The 15905-nt window shown below is 44.7% G+C and overlaps 1 protein-coding gene across 1 annotated transcript; it reads left to right on the forward strand.

The window, feature by feature from the left end:
- The first annotated feature begins 208 nt into the window (after positions 1 to 208).
- LOC109769578 (uncharacterized) lies at positions 209 to 1039 on the forward strand. Its single transcript, XM_020328306.1, has one exon. It carries the CDS (start codon positions 209 to 211, stop codon positions 1037 to 1039), a length of 831 nt encoding a protein of 276 aa, XP_020183895.1.
- Positions 1040 to 15905: the final 14866 nt, after the last annotated feature.

Raw genomic sequence — 15905 nt, forward strand, 5'->3', positions numbered from 1 at the left:
ACGAGCTCTCGAGGTCCATCATGAATTTGTTCCTCCTACGCCGTTTCGCCCCTAGGCGATAAAACTAGGGTTTCTCCGTCTTCCGGCGCTAGCCGCCGTAATTTATCTTCTGATCAGCGCTGTCTCTCCGCCGGGCTTCCTCGGATCGGGGGCAATCGTCCATCGCTGTCTTTTGTTTTTCTCTCGCGAGGGGAGATTGGATCTGAAGATGGCAGCAAGTTCCAGCTCACAAGGACGGCGGGGGAAGGAGACTGCGGATGAGTTGTTGGCTCGGCTGAACTTACAGGAGGAGGAGGATGATGACTTCATTTGGGAAGAAGAATTGCCGGACTTGGGGGTGCCGGCGAAGTGGCTCGCTATAGCCCGGGTGCATACACCAAAATCTTTTAGCCCTAATAATGCTCTGTACGGGGACATGCGAGCGACATGGAACCCCACGAGGACTGTGGTGTGGAGGAAGATCAAAGATAGTCTGTTCACAGCCCAGTTTGGTTGTCTCGGTGATTGGAACAAAGCAATGTTGGAGGGACCCTGGCTGTTCAGAGATCATGCGGTAATCATGAAGGAGTATGATGGATTCAAGAAGCCCGAGAGTGTTGTCCTGGACAAGCTGTCGGTCTGGGCTCAAATACATGTTCTCCTGGATAATTTCCTTATAGAACGGGCAGTCAGGGGATTGGCGTCTCGCATCGGGGAAGTGGAGGAGGTCCAGTTGAAACTCCCGGCAGGTTTCTGTGGGGAGTTCGTCCGGGTCAGAGTGAAAATTGATATAAATGCCAAGATAAAATGTTTTGTTACGGGGACGAAAGGAGAAAAAAGGGTGAGATACGAAGTGAAGTGTGAGAAACTCCCAATCTTTTGTTATAACTGCGGTGAATTTGGCCACTGGCATGAGGAGTGCGGAGATGGAGTTCATGATGAGTCCACTTTTGAATGGGGGGAGTTTTTTTTAGCTAACAATGTGAGCTTCAGGCCTGTTGGCCGAGGGAATTTTGGCACCCAGCAAGGCAGAGGAGGCCCCGGGAGGTCAGGGGGGTGAGGAAGAGGGAGGGAACCCTATAATCCCAATCAGAGCTGGCGCTTCAACCGCAACAACAGAACTAGAACTATGCCAGGGCACCAACAGATGAAGTGACAGAGCCGGGAGTTCAGGTTGTGACAATGGAGAAGCCCAGTGGTGATCTAGAAGGGGTAGATGGAAACCCAGCAAAGAATAAGCGTGCCTTTGTGGAACATCTGCCAAGCACCTCAGAGGAGAAACAAGTTGTGGGCGAGAAAAGATATGATCACAACCCGGGGGCGGTCATAGTGCGGGAGAAACAGGTTCTGGTCCCGCCGCTCCCTCCGGTATATGTTTCACCATGCAAGAACATCAAGAGACCAAAGAACACTGGTATGACAACATGGCTGAGAGTGAAGGGGGAGTCCCTCTCTTTTGAAAACATGGCTGAGAGTGAAGCAACACCAACCAACGAAGCTTTATCGGCGGGCTCCTCCGAGGAGTGCCACCTGGCGCAATGAGTATTCTAAGCTGGAACTGTCGTGGTGCGGGCAACGCTGCGACAGTTCGAGAGCTTAGCGAGATCGCGAAGAATTTTGCCCCACTCTTTTATGTATCGTTGAAACTCAAATTGATAGGACAAGAGTAGAGAAGCTAGCAGGAACTGTAGGTTTTGATAATGGCTATGCTGTTAGTAGTCAAGGTAGAAGTGGAGGTTTAGGGATTTTTTGGAATAACCCAATAAATATTGAGATTCTCGGTGGCTCAGTTTATCACATTGACTGCTTAGTTCAAGATCCAGGGAGTGATCCGTGGAGAATGACCCTGTTCTATGGTGAAGCCAAAACACATTTACGACACCAAACATGGGATATATTGAAGGGGATAAGCACTTTGAGCAATATCCCTTGGGTTTGTTTGGGTGATTTCAATGAAGTCTTACGTCCGGATGAACATGAAGGCATCGGAGAGCGGAGTAATGCTCAAATACAGGGTTTTCGAGATGCGGTGGACATGTGCATGTTAATGGATATAGGCTACCAAGGCTGTTTCTAGACTTACGAGAAGAAAGTGGTGGGTGGCAGCTATACGCGGGTTCGACTATACTGAGTGCTTGCCACTGCAGAATGGAACAAGAGGGTCCCAGCAGCCCACTTGAAACATTTAACTGCTGCAACATCGGACCATTGTCCTATTCTGTTAAATCTCCATGATGAAGCAGCAACATCTCATAAGAAAGAGTTTAAGTATGAAGTCATGTGGGAGACGCATGAAACATGGAGCGACAATCCTAGAGAGCTGACAGGCTGGGGGGATGGTAGAAGGAATGAATGAACCGCGAAGGAAGCTGAAGGCAGTTTCCGTAGAATTGGGAACATGGAACAAGAACACCGTTGGTTCTGTTCGGAAGGAGATTAAATGCCTGAAAGTCGAGCTTGAGAGATTGCGAAACGACCCAGCAAGGACTAGACCCACACATGTTGAGCTAAAAATAAATGAGAAGCTTATTGAACTGTACCACAGGGAGGAGCTTATGTGGCGGCAGAGGTCCAGGCTGGAATGGCTTTCGGAAGGTGACCGTAACACAAGAATTTTTCACCTCCGAGCCAACCAGAGGCGCAAGAGGAACATGATTAAGGCCCTAGCAAACTCACTGGGCGTTCTAACAGAGGATACAGACGAGCTGAAAGCTATGGTGAATGATTTCTACAAGACTTTATACACCACCGAGGGAGTAGAAGGAATTGAGCAAGTACTTTCCAGTGTACCTGTCAAGGTTAACCAACAAATGAATGAAATGTTGCTGGCGCCGTACAGCAAGGAGGAGGTGAAGACCGCACTCTTCCAGACGATCCCAACCATGGCCCCGGGCCCGGACTGGTTTCCAGCACATTTTTTTCAACGGCGTTGGGACAAATGTGGAGACGAGGTTACTAAATCGGTGCTCAGAATTGTGTCAGGCGAAGAGGATGCAAGGTGTGTCAATGACACGGTATTAGTGCTTATTCCGAAAGTGGTGAATCCTACCCAACTTTCTCAGTATCGCCCTATTAGCTTGTGTAATGTAAGTTACAAAATTGCGTCCAAAGTGGTTGCGAATAGGCTAAAGCTCATCCTCCCAGAAATTATATCAGAAGAGCAATCGGCGTTCGTAACAGGCAGGCTCATCATGGACAATATTATTTGTGCCTACGAGTGCTTGCATTTCATGAAGAGGAGCAGGGCCAAATCAAATAGCTACCGTGCATTGAAATTGGATATGATGAAGGCATATGATAGGTTGGAGTGGGATTATCTCCAGGCCATAATGGAGAAGTTGGGGTTTTTCCCCCGCTTGGATCCACACAGTGATGAGCATGGTTCGGTCAGTGTCTTTCTCAGTACTTTTTAATGGGGAAAATTAGAAGAATTTTCACCTACACGAGGTATCCGACAGGGAGATCCGATCTCTCCTTATCTTTTCTTAATTGCAGTAGAGGGCCTTTCGTGCCTTTTAAAAACCGGTTCTTAACCGTCCATCCTTGAAGGGATCAAGGTGGCACCTACAACTCCATCTGTAAACCACCTCCTTTTTGCAGACGATAGCCTGTTGCTTTTTAAGTCAAGTGTTGAGGGAGCAGTGACGGTATCAAACCTATTGGAAACATATTGCAAGGCGTCTGGGCAACGAATTAACCATGAAAAGTCTTCCATCTTCTTTAGTGAAGGGTGTCCACAAGTCAGGAGAGATGAGGTCAAGCAAATCTTGAATGTGCATAATGAATCTTTGAGTGAGAGGTACTTGGGCATGCCCACTGATGTTGGTCAATCAAAAATGGGCACTTTCAAATATTTGAGAGACAGAGTATGGGAAAAGGTGAGATGGTGGATGGAAAAGCTACTATCTGCTGCAGGAAAGGAAGAGCTTATTAAAGCAGTGGCTCAAGCAATCCCAGTCTATTCCATGGCATGCTTCAGATTACCAAGAGGACTGTGCGATAATATTACATCTATCATAAGGCAGTTTTGGTGGGGGAGAAAGCAAGGCAAGAGGAAACCATGTTGGGTGTCATGGGAAGTGATGACCAAGCCAAAACATCTCGGAGGTTTGGGTTTTCGAGATATATATATTTTCAATCTTGCACTACTAGCAAGGCAAGCATGGAGACTACCGGACGATCCCAATTCCCTTAATGCAAGAATTCTGAAGGCAGCTTACTACCCAGACCGAACAGTGTTAGAAGCAGAACTCGGTAATCAACCGTCCCAGATTTGGCGAGCAATATTAGATGGGAGAGACATTGTAAAACAAGGCATTATCCGGAGGATAGGGAATGGCCAGACTACTGAAATTTGGGAGAACAATTGGATTCCAAGGGCTGGTCCAATGCGCCCAATAGCTGCACTAGTTGAAAACCCACCGATGATGGTCTCGGAGTTGATCGACACCACATCGGTGTCGTGGAAGGAGGATCTGATCCGTTCGGTCTTCTTACCTTTTGATGCGAACGCCATCATGGCTATTCCTTTGTGTACCCGGCCGGAATGTGGAGGATTTCTGGTCATGGAGTGGCGACAGCAGAGGGAGGTTTTCAGTCAAATCGGCTTAACAAATGATCTTGAATACCAAGGAACATAGAGAGAACTGGCTAGAGGAGAATGCAGGAGCATCGGACCTGAACACGAGTAGCAATGCATGGACCTCCCTGCGGCATATGAGAGTCCCGTCAAAACTGAAAATTTTCGCTTGGAGACTGGCGCAACAATCGATCCCGACGGCGCATTGCTGCATCACCCTAACATGTCTACCTCACCGGCATGTGCGCTCTGTGGAGGAGAGGATTCGTGGAGGCACGCGGTTCTAGACTGCACGATGTCTCGGTGCGTCTAGGCGCTATCTGATGAAAGCATGGTGGAGAAGATGAACCTGAACAAAAACACCAATGCCAAGAACTGGCTGTTTGAGTTATTTGACGATCTGTCGCAGAAGGAATTTGTGCTCTTGGTGGTAAAACTCTGGGCAGTGTGGAGGTCAAGGAGGAAAGCTATCTATGAGGGCCTGTTCCAAAGTCCGGCGTCAACAAATATGTTTATACAATCCTACATAGATGATCTAGAAGCCATTGCTATGCCACGGGAAAATGTAGTAAGGGAACCAGTAGTGCGCCCAGCTCACTGGATACATCCACCAGAACTATTTTTCAAGATTAATGTTGATGCCGCGGTGGCTAGGAACCGGGGGCGACGGGCTGGTGCTGCCATATGTCGAGATCACGAAGGTAATTTCCAGGGTGCTTCATCAATGCTGATCAGAGGGGTGAGTGATCCTCCATCTCTGGAAGCCTTAGCGGTTCAGGAGGCTCTAGCCCTCGCCGACGATCTAAACTTGCAAAGAATTCATGTGGCATCCGATTGCAAGGTGGTGGTGGACAACATCAAGCATCGGAGCAAGGCTAGCTATGGAGCAATCATACATGAAATCATTGATCATAGTTCTTCTTTTAGTGCTTGTAATTTTGTCCATGAGTTTAGGAGCTCGAATTTTGAGGTTCACAATTTAGCGAAGCGAGGTCTGAAGCTAGGGGTGGGCCGCCATGTTTGGTTAGGGCACCTCGGAGATCTTGGTTTTATCCCTGTAAACATTATGACAACTTGAATAAAAGCTTCGCGAGATTGTCTAAAAAAATGAATCTGTTCCTCCTTCAAATAGACCGGGAGGTCTATCCTTCGCTTACTGCGAGACGTATGCTACTCTTGCCTCTGGTGTTCCCACTGATCGCCCGACGAAATAAGGCGTGTTGTGTGTTTTTCAGAAGCTCCTGGGAGCAGTTTTGGGAAGCTTTTATTGGCTGGTATGGACCAGATTTAGAAGTTTCCCCGCGGATTATTTGTTTTTGTGCGTGTTTTCTCCATTTTCTTTTCATATTTTCTATTTTCTATCCATTTATCTATTATTTCTGTTCACTTTTTCCTTTTTTACTTCCATTTTCAATGCATGTTGACTTTTTAAAAATACACATTGAACATTTTCGTATACAAGTTGAACCATTTTTAGGTACATGCTGATATTTTTCAAATACAATCTGAACATTTATTCGAAATACACATTGAACATTTTTTTTAATGTTCATGAACATTTCTTAAGTCTTTATGAACTTTTTTAAATTGGAGCAAACATTTTATATATTTTATAGTTCTTAAAATAATTGAGTGAACAGATTTTTTCATTTTTTCATTTTTTGAAAAATGTGTAAATATATTTTAAAACATGTGAACATTTTAAATACCATGAGGAATTTTCAATGTAGGAAGGTTTTCTAAAGAATATCACGGACATTAGTTTGCATTTTTACAAATATTTAAGTAAATATATAATATATTAATACATGTGTCAACATATTTTAATGGCACAAACATTTTATTCAAAATTTTGAAAATTATCATATTTTACATTCCATATACATGTTTCAATACGTGGTGAATATTTTTAAAACTTTATGTAAAGTATTTTTTGTAATATACATATTTTTATCATGTTTTGAAAATAAATTAAAAAAGAGAATAGAAAGTAAAAATGAATGAACATAGCAAACAAACTAACTATTACTGGGCCGACTCACTATAGACCCTCTTGAGGCAAAGCAAGTTGGTGGTTTATTTTTCTTTTGAGCGAGGAGTCATTCGACTGGCTTAGCCGTGCAATTTGGCACCTATTATTTGCGATGAGCTCCCCAGATAACTGGCGCTCATGCACCAGAGCATATTGGACGACCAAGCTGCATTTTGGTTTAAAATAGGTTAACTAGTGGACCTGCAACCGTTGATTGGTCGACCACCATGGAGAGTTGACCATTGACTTTTCCAAGAAAAGAAAGAAAGGTTAAAAATGAAAAAAAAAACTTTGGAAGAAAGTTCATGAAACTAGGAAAAAAGGTTCGCAAGTGTGAGAAAAGTTCACGAATTCGGAAAAAAGTTCATGACTTGGAAAACTTTCCAAAAACAAAAAAATGTAAAAAATTTAAATAAATGTCCGCAAGATTTTAAAAAAGGCTCAATTTTGTTAACAAATCATGAAATTTGGAAACAAATCATCAAGCCTTCACGGCTTTGAAAATTTTCATAAGATTTGAGAAAATTTTCAAATTTATATTTCTTGCCAATTTGTGAAAAAATCACAAATTTGATAAGAGCAAAAAAATAAAGAAAAACGGAGAATGTAAATTAAAAACAAAACAAAAAAAAGACAAAAGAGAAAATAAAAACAAAACATTGAATAAAATGAGAAAACTAGCAAACCTCACGCTGGGGAAAACAGAAGACCGTGAGAACATTCATCGGTAGGTTCCTGGAAACCGGTGGGAATAAAAGACTTACATGGGGCATCCCATTTTGATACACAGTGCTTTGGAGGGGTAGCAAAAAGCCATATTACTGGCGCTTATGGCGCCAAATAAGAGTTGGGGCTATATCTCGCTTGTCATGAGACCTAGCTCGGTCACGCCTGGTGTGATTGACACTGCACCCACCTTAGAATAACTGGCGCTTTATGGACGTTTTTGTTTCTTTTTTTTTGTAAGTTTATTTATCGGTTTTCTTTGGGTTTTTCTATCTATTTCTCCCTTGGTTTGCTTTCAGTTTATTTTTATTTTTTATATTCATTTTCTTATAAATGCAATGAGAATTTTAATGAATGCAATGAGCATTTTTTTAAGTACAAACCAATTGTTTAGTGTTTGATATCTTTAAATGTACCTATTTTTTTGAATGGAACGAAACATTTATTTACATTGTATAAATTTTTCTAAAAATGTCATGAACATATTTCTGAATGCTTAAACAATTTGAAATGTTGCTACCATTTTTTGTATGATACTGATCATTTCTTCTAAATTATGCAAACAATTTGTTTTACATTGTGCAATTTTTTTAAATGTCGGACTTGGTTTTTTAAATGTCTGTCATTTTTCATGCTATCAACATTTTTTAAAAGTTAGGCCAACCTTTCTGTTACACCGCATGATGCTTTTTATAAATGTACCATGAACACTTATAAAATTTTAAGTAAATTAATTGTTAGAATATATGTATTTAGAATATATCAAATATATAAATTAATGGAAAAATACTAGATTCTGGAAGATTCGTGGGTAGTGAACAAACCTTTTAAGGTGGCCAACCCAAGACTATATTTACTTAGCTTTGATCACAACATCTCTGCAGCTGAAGCTTCAAATAGAGGTTGGGAGGGTTTCACTTTCAGAATAACTATTTTTGGAGATTCACTAGACTTATGGAATAGCTTAAAAAGAGACGTGGGAACTTTCAAATGAGAGGGGGTAAAGACTAAATAAAATTGATGCTTACCCCTGATAGGAAGTTTACTATTAAATAACTATATCTGCACTTGGTAAAATCTTCTTGTGGCTTTCCACATATTTTTGTGTGGAAAATCAAGATTCCTTTAAAACAAATTAAGATAATGGTGGTTAATGACCAAGAAAAGCATTTTAACTAATGACAATATATCTTGGAGAGGTTAGAAGGGAAATAAAGATTATGCTTTTCTGGGCAAGATGAGTCTATTGACCATCTATTTTTCTAGTGTTCAGCTGCTAGGTTAAGCTGGAGTCGAATGAATCTTTTTCTCACTTGAACTCTACTCATAATAACCTAACTGATTGCTTTAGTAGATAGATTAAGATATTTTCCAAATCTAATATGCAGTTGGTTTTGGTTCGGGTTTCAGCTATGGTCTGTACTATTTGGAGAAACTGTAATGATATTATCTTTGAACAGAAAATGATCTCCAAGCATATGATTTAATAAAACTGATGTGCTCTTGGATCGTCGACTCGCCTATTTTGCAGATAAAGGATCTAGGACAAAAGATCTAATGTTCGAGGCAAAGCTAATATAACGAGTAGCAATTGAAAATTGTCGAGCGTCACATGGATGGAGACCTGGAGTTCTTCAACTTGATGACTCATCTTGAAAAATGAATCTTGCTTTTTTGTTTCACCTTGCCTCTAACGATTAGCTACCTTCCCTGTGATGTTGCTTTTCACATGCTAGTTCCTTTCCCTGCCTATCTTAAGTTTGAACTTTTTGCTATTATCGAAGTCTGTTGAATTTGGAGGGTTTCCAGCTATGGTTTGGCCTTTGTTTTGATCTTGCATGATCCTGGGTGCGACTTGGTGGTCTTCGTACCCCATCCTGTAAATGTCACATGAGTCTGGACTATTTGTTGGCTATTGGTTTAGCCTTAGGTTTTGAGGTGGTAGTTTGCAAAACTAAGACCAATTGGTTTCTTATATGAAAAATGAGAGGGAGGCCTCACTTTTGCTATAAAAAAACAAAGCCGGCATTTCCTATTGGACACTCATTGCTTCCAATAGTCGTGGTTTCACACAGGGAAATGGCGAGGTGGGCCGACCCGGGAGAGTATCCTGTGATATGGGAGCTTAGGTGCTCCCATGATACGGGCTTTTGGGCCATCGGATCTCAGATCCAACGGCGTATGAGAAGCTGCTGTAGCTGTTGTACATGCGCGCATTTTTCAGCTTCTATGATGGCTTTTGGGCCATCGGATCTCAGATCCAACGGCGTATGAGAAGCTGCTGTAGCTGTTGTACATGCGCGCATTTTTCAGCTTCTATGATGGCTTTTGTGCAAAAATGTTCATCATCTCAGAGGAGCTGTTGGATTTGAGATCCAACGGCTGAGGAGCACCAGATATTTTCCCGGGCCGACCCATATAGGTTATATCGATCCGGTTTCATGAACCTTCTGGAACATTCCCTATCCTATTTTTAACGGTTTTGGGAACCTTCTAAAAGGTTCGTGAATCATTTGTTTCCTGTTTGTTTATTACTGTTTTTTATTTTTTAACCCAAAATTTCGAAAAAAAATCAAGACTGAAAATTTGTTTCTATTTTCAAACATGTTCAGAATTTCAAAAAAAAAAGAATCATGTTTTAGAAAATCACAATTTAAAAAGTGTTCATAAATTTCGAAATTTGTTCTTATTATTCAAAAAGATTCACATTTTTCTAAGATGACCACAAAGTTAAAGATTATTACTTTTTTGAAGAAAAGTTTGAAATTGTATAAATTGTTCCAAAGTTTCAAAAAATGTGTGTTTTAAAAAAAGTTCACAAACTTGACAAATGCCACTTAAAAAAGATTTTTATGGCGAGGGCTACAGTAAACACACGCGCAGGAAATCACATTGCTACAGAAAGTCAGGGCAAGCTCATAAGGTGTATTGCGCAATCTTACCAGCTCAAGCTCCCTCGCAAAAAAAAAAAAAAATCCTACCAGCACAAGCTGCCGAGTTGTCACGGACTCATATGTGAGAGTTTGAGAGAAGTGTATTCTCCAAACGCTGGTTACAGGTTAGCATGCAAAAACTATTCGTGCGGCGGAGGCAGCGGACGCATCGCCTCGTCACGAGAAGCCATCGCGATCCAAAAGCCGAAAGCCGCGCCAACCCGTACGTGGCGTGCCGGCGGCCGGTCTCGGTCGGCCAGGTGCTGGAAAGTTGTGGGCGAGGATATTCCATGGGGCCATCTGCATCATCGCGCCAACAGCAGCTTTAGCACGCCACAACAGCGCACGGGTGATCTTAATCGGCTCATCGCGACGCACAGAACGGTTGTTAATCATGCTTTTTGTCCGGTCACAGCATGGTTCGTGAATAAAGGATTCGTCATGCGACCCCGCTCGCGGTGTGATCGTCGTCCCTTCCATCGCTAGCTGCAGTGGTTTGTTTTGTTCCTGTGATCCGACAATCGGCAAAGGGACCGTCACAAGACAGTGCGCCACGCACAGCACACACCTCAAATCATTTTAGGTACACGTGGACCCATCTGGGTTGTCGCACAAAGATACCATCAACCTGCTTGCTGAATCCCATCTGAGTTGATTGTTTTCCATTTCAAACTCATCCTTTTATTGATGGATCGTAAGGCCAACTCTAGGGCGTGATCCCATCCTGTCCCGGTGCGTTTGTTTGGGGTAAAACGGATAAATCAGACGGCACAGCGCGCGGGTGCAAACAGACTTTTGTCCGTTTTCTGTCCGCTTTCGACCCATCCCGACCCAAATTTGGGCCGTTTTCGGGGAGAAACGGACAGCACGCGGACGGGCGGGACGCGCGCGCTTGTCCTCCCCTGGCCCGCCCGTCGGTGGCACGAAGAAAAACCTCCGCGCCCCATTTGGCGTCATTTTCCCCCAAACCCTCCCACGTCCCGCCCCCACCCTCCCCTGTCCATGGCCGACGCCCTGCCGAATTCCGGTGGCCTGGCCGTCGACCCGCCCGGAAAGGTGAAGAAGAAGGCGGCCAAGGGTCCAAGGAAGCCGCGGTCGGAATGCACGCTGGAGGAGCTCGCCAAGATGGACGCGGAATCGGCGAAGAGGAGGAACCGGAGGGCGGCTGTCAAGGGCAAGACCGCCGCGGCCAAGTTCGCCGCCGAGCGCGATGCAGTGGAGGCCGCGTGGCGCAAGGCCGAGGTCGACGAGAAGGAGGCCATCGTGAACAAAGCACACACCCTCCTCATGCTTGGCCTTTGCCGTCCGGCGGGTTTCTCAGGTGCGGCCGTTGGCCCGGCGAGCACAGGCTCGTCGGTCGCCAGGCCTCAGCACTGCCCGTCGCCGACGACGCGGACCACGCCTATGTCACCCGGCTTTCCCCGGCCAAGGCACGATGGCCAGACCCATTTTTCGGGGTTGCCGGACGTTGGCGTAATCGCGCCGTCCACCCCGCGCCCCTCGACCGTCATCGACCTCAACGTCACGCCGAGGTCCAGCAGCGGCGGCCAGCCGGCCGTCGAGATGCAAAGAAAGCAAGCACGGGAACCATTTACGGGCACCATGCCGTCGCCCCGCGTCCTATTCGACGAAATGCCAACACCAACGCCAACGGTCGACGACCCCTTCTACAACCAGTTCATGGAGAATGTGATCTACGAGGGTGGGCATGGCGGTGCCTACGATCCCGACGAGACCCAAAGTCAGGATGGCCGCGCCCAGTACGTTGCCGATGAAGAGGCCCACGACCATGCTGACTACGACCATGGTGACTCGTGGCATGAAGATGATGACATCTATTGCGAAGTGATGGTGATGAAGAAGAAGGCATTGATATTGATATTGGGGGCGAGCCATTGTTCATCGACGAGCTCACCCAAACAGCGGAAGCGCAAAAGAGGAAGAAGAGCATTCGCACGGGTTCATATTCACAAGACGAGGACAAGTTGATTTGCCAATGTTGGATGGAGATTAGTCAAGATCCGAGGACCGGCGCGCAACAAAAGGGCCTTGTTTTTTCGACGAGAGTCCAGAAAACATTCCATGAAAGAAAGATGTTTGAGCCCTACCAAATTACGAGCGACCGTGGCATCACCTCGATTCAAAAGAGGTGGTTGTTCATCCATCAAGAATGCAACAAGTATTGTGCCGCACTTGAGAGCGTTGAAGCACGGCTCGTGAGTGGTCTCGGCATTGGGGACATGGTATGCTCTCCTCATCCTAGTTCTTTTGTTGCTACGGCCATGAGACTTCTGCCTTGTATATGTTTGCATGTTCAATTGTTGTTGATCATGTGGTGTAGGCATTTCAATCTTTGGAAGCATTCAAGGCCTGACACAATGACAAGCCATTCACTCTTACGCATTGTTGGACGATCATCAACAATTGCCCTAAGTTCAAGGATCAATACCGTGAACTTCAAAGGAAGAGAGGCAAAAAGACGGCTACGTTGGCCGGAGGTGGAGATGGTGAGGCATTGAAGAGGCCGAGGGGCAAGACCAACTCCAAGGTGGATGACATACGTGATGCGTCATCCATGGCCTTGCATGAGACTTTGCACGACATGATGTCTCAAAAGGATGTGAGGGACGAGAAAAAACGACAAAGCTGTTGGGGAACGTAGTAATTTCAAAACAATTCTACGCACACGCAAGATCATGGTGATGCATAGCAACGAGAGGGGAGAGTGTTGTCCACGTACCCTCGTAGACCGAAAGCGGAAGCGTTAACACAACGTGGTTGATGTAGTCGCACGTCTTCACGATCCGACCGATCAAGTACCGAACGCACGGCACCTCCGAGTTCAGCACACGTTCAGCTCGAGGATGTCCCTCGAACTCCGATCCAGCCGAGTGTTGAGGGAGAGTTTCGTCAGCACGACGGCGTGGTGACGATGATGATGTTCTACCAACGCAGGGCTTCGCCTAAGCACCGCTACGATATTATCGAGGTGTAATATGGTGGAGGGGGGCACCGCACACGGCTAAGAGATCAATAGATCAATTGTTGTGTCTATGGGATGCCCCCTGCCCCCGTATATATAGGAGCAAGGGGGAGGCGGCCGGCCTACGAGGAGGGCGCGCCAAGGGGGGAGTCCTACTCCCACCGGGAGTAGGACTCCTCCTTTCCTTGTTGGAGTAGGAGAAGGGAAGGGAGAAGGAGAAGGAGAAGGAAGGAAGGGGGCGTCCCCCCTCCCTAGTCCAATTCGGACTAGTCCATGGGGAGGGGTGCGGCCACCCTTTGGGGCCTTTCTCTCCTTTCCCGTATGGCCCATTAAGGCCCAATACGAATTCCCGTAACTCTCCGGTACTCCGAAAAATACCCGAATCACTCGGAACCTTTCCGATGTCCGAATATAGTCGTCCAATATATCGATCTTTACGTCTCGACCATTTAGAGACTCCTCGTCATGTCCCCGATCTCATCCGGAACTCCGAACTCCTTCGGTACATCAAAACTCATAAACTCATAATAAAACTATCATCGTAATGTTAAGCGCGCGGACCCTACGGGTTCGAGAACTATGTAGACATGACCGAGACACATCTCCGGTCAATAACCAATAGCGGGACCTGGATGCCCATATTGGCTCCCACATATTCTACGAAGATCTTTATCGGTCAAACCGCATAACAACATACGTTGTTCCCTTTGTCATCGGTATGTTACTTGCCCGAGATTCGATCGTCGGTATCTTAATACCTTGTTCAATCTCGTTACCGGCAAGTCTCTTTACTCGTTCCATAATACATCATCTCGCAACAAACTCATTAGTTGCAATGCTTGCAAGGCTTAAGTGATGTGCATTACCGAGAGGGCCGAGAGATACCTCTCCGACAATCGGAGTGACAAATCCTAATCTCGAAATACGCCAACCCAACAAGTACCTTCGGAGACACCTGTAGAGCACCTTTATAATCACCCAGTTACGTTGTGACGTTTGGTAGCACACAAAGTGTTCCTCCGGTAAACGGGAGTTGCATAATCTCATAGTCATAGGAACATGTATAAGTCATGAAGAAAGCAATAGCAACATACTAAACGATCAAGTGCTAAGCTAACGGAATGGGTCAAGTCAATCACATCATTCTCCTAATGATGTGATCCCGTTAATCAAATGACAACGCATGTCTATGGCTAGGAAACATAACCATCTTTGATCAACGAGCTAGTCAAGTAGAGGCATACTAGTGACACTCTGTTTGTCTATGTATTCACACATGTATCATGTTTCCGGTTAATACAATTCTAGCATGAATAATAAACATTTATCATGATATAAGGAAATAAATAATAACTTTATTATTGTCTCTAGGGTATATTTTCTTCAGTCTCCCACTTGCACTAGAGTCAATAATCTAGATTACACAGTAATGATTCTTACACCCATGGAGCCTTGGTGCTGATCATGTTTTGCTCGTGGAAGAGGCTTAGTCAACGGGTCTGCAACATTCAGATCCGTATGTATCTTGCAAATTTCTATGTCTCCCACCTGGACTAAATCCCGGATGGAATTAAAGCGTCTTTTGATGTGCTTGGTTCTCTTGTGAAATCTGGATTCCTTTGCTAATGCAATTGCACCAGTATTGTCACAAAAGATTTTCATTGGACCCGATGCACTAGGTATGACACCTAGATCGGATATGAACTCCTTCATCCAGACTCCTTCATTTGCTGCTTCCGAAGCAACTATGTACTCCGCTTCACATGTAGATCCCGCCACGACGCTTTGTTTAGAACTGCACCAACTGACAGCTCCACCGTTCAATGTAAACACGTATCCGGTTTGCGATTTAGAATCATCCGGATCAGTGTCAAAGCTTGCATCGACGTAACCATTTACGATGATCTCTTTGTCACCTCCATAAACGAGAAACATATCCTTAGTCCTTTTCAGGTATTTCAGGATGTTCTTGACCGTTGTCCAGTGATCCACTCCTGGATTACTTTGGTACCTTTCTGCTAGACTTATAGCAAGGCATACATCAGGTCTGGTACACAGCATTGCATACATGATAGAGCCTATGGCTGAAGCATAGGGGACATCTTTCATCTTCTCTCTATCTTCTGCAGTGGTCGGGCATTGAGTCTTACTCAACTTCACACCTTGTAAGATAGGCAAGAACCCTTTCTTTGCTTGATCCATTTTGAACTTCTTCAAAACTTTGTCAAGGTATGTGCTTTGTGAAAGTCCAATTAAGCGTCTTGATCTATCTCTATAGATCTTGATGCCCAATATATACGCAGCTTCACCGAGGTCTTTCATTGAAAAACTCTTATTCAAGTATCCCTTTATGCTATCCAGAAATTCTATATCATTTCCAATCAGCAATATGTCATCCACATATAATATCAGAAATGCTACAGAGCTCCCACTCACTTTCTTGTAAATACAGGCTTCTCCAAAAGTCTGTACAAAACCAAATGCTTTGATCACACTATCAAAGCGTTTATTCCAACTCCGAGAGGCTTGCACCAGTCCATAAATGGATCGCTGGAGCTTGCACACTTTGTTAGCTCCCTTTGGATCGACAAAACCTTCCGGTTGCATCATATACAATTCTTCTTCCAGAAATCCATTCAGGAATGCAGTTTTGACATCCATTTGCCAAATTTC

The sequence above is a fragment of the Aegilops tauschii genome, chromosome 4, assembly GCF_002575655.3.
Source record: "Aegilops tauschii subsp. strangulata cultivar AL8/78 chromosome 4, Aet v6.0, whole genome shotgun sequence".
Classification (NCBI taxonomy): Eukaryota; Viridiplantae; Streptophyta; class Magnoliopsida; order Poales; family Poaceae; genus Aegilops; species Aegilops tauschii.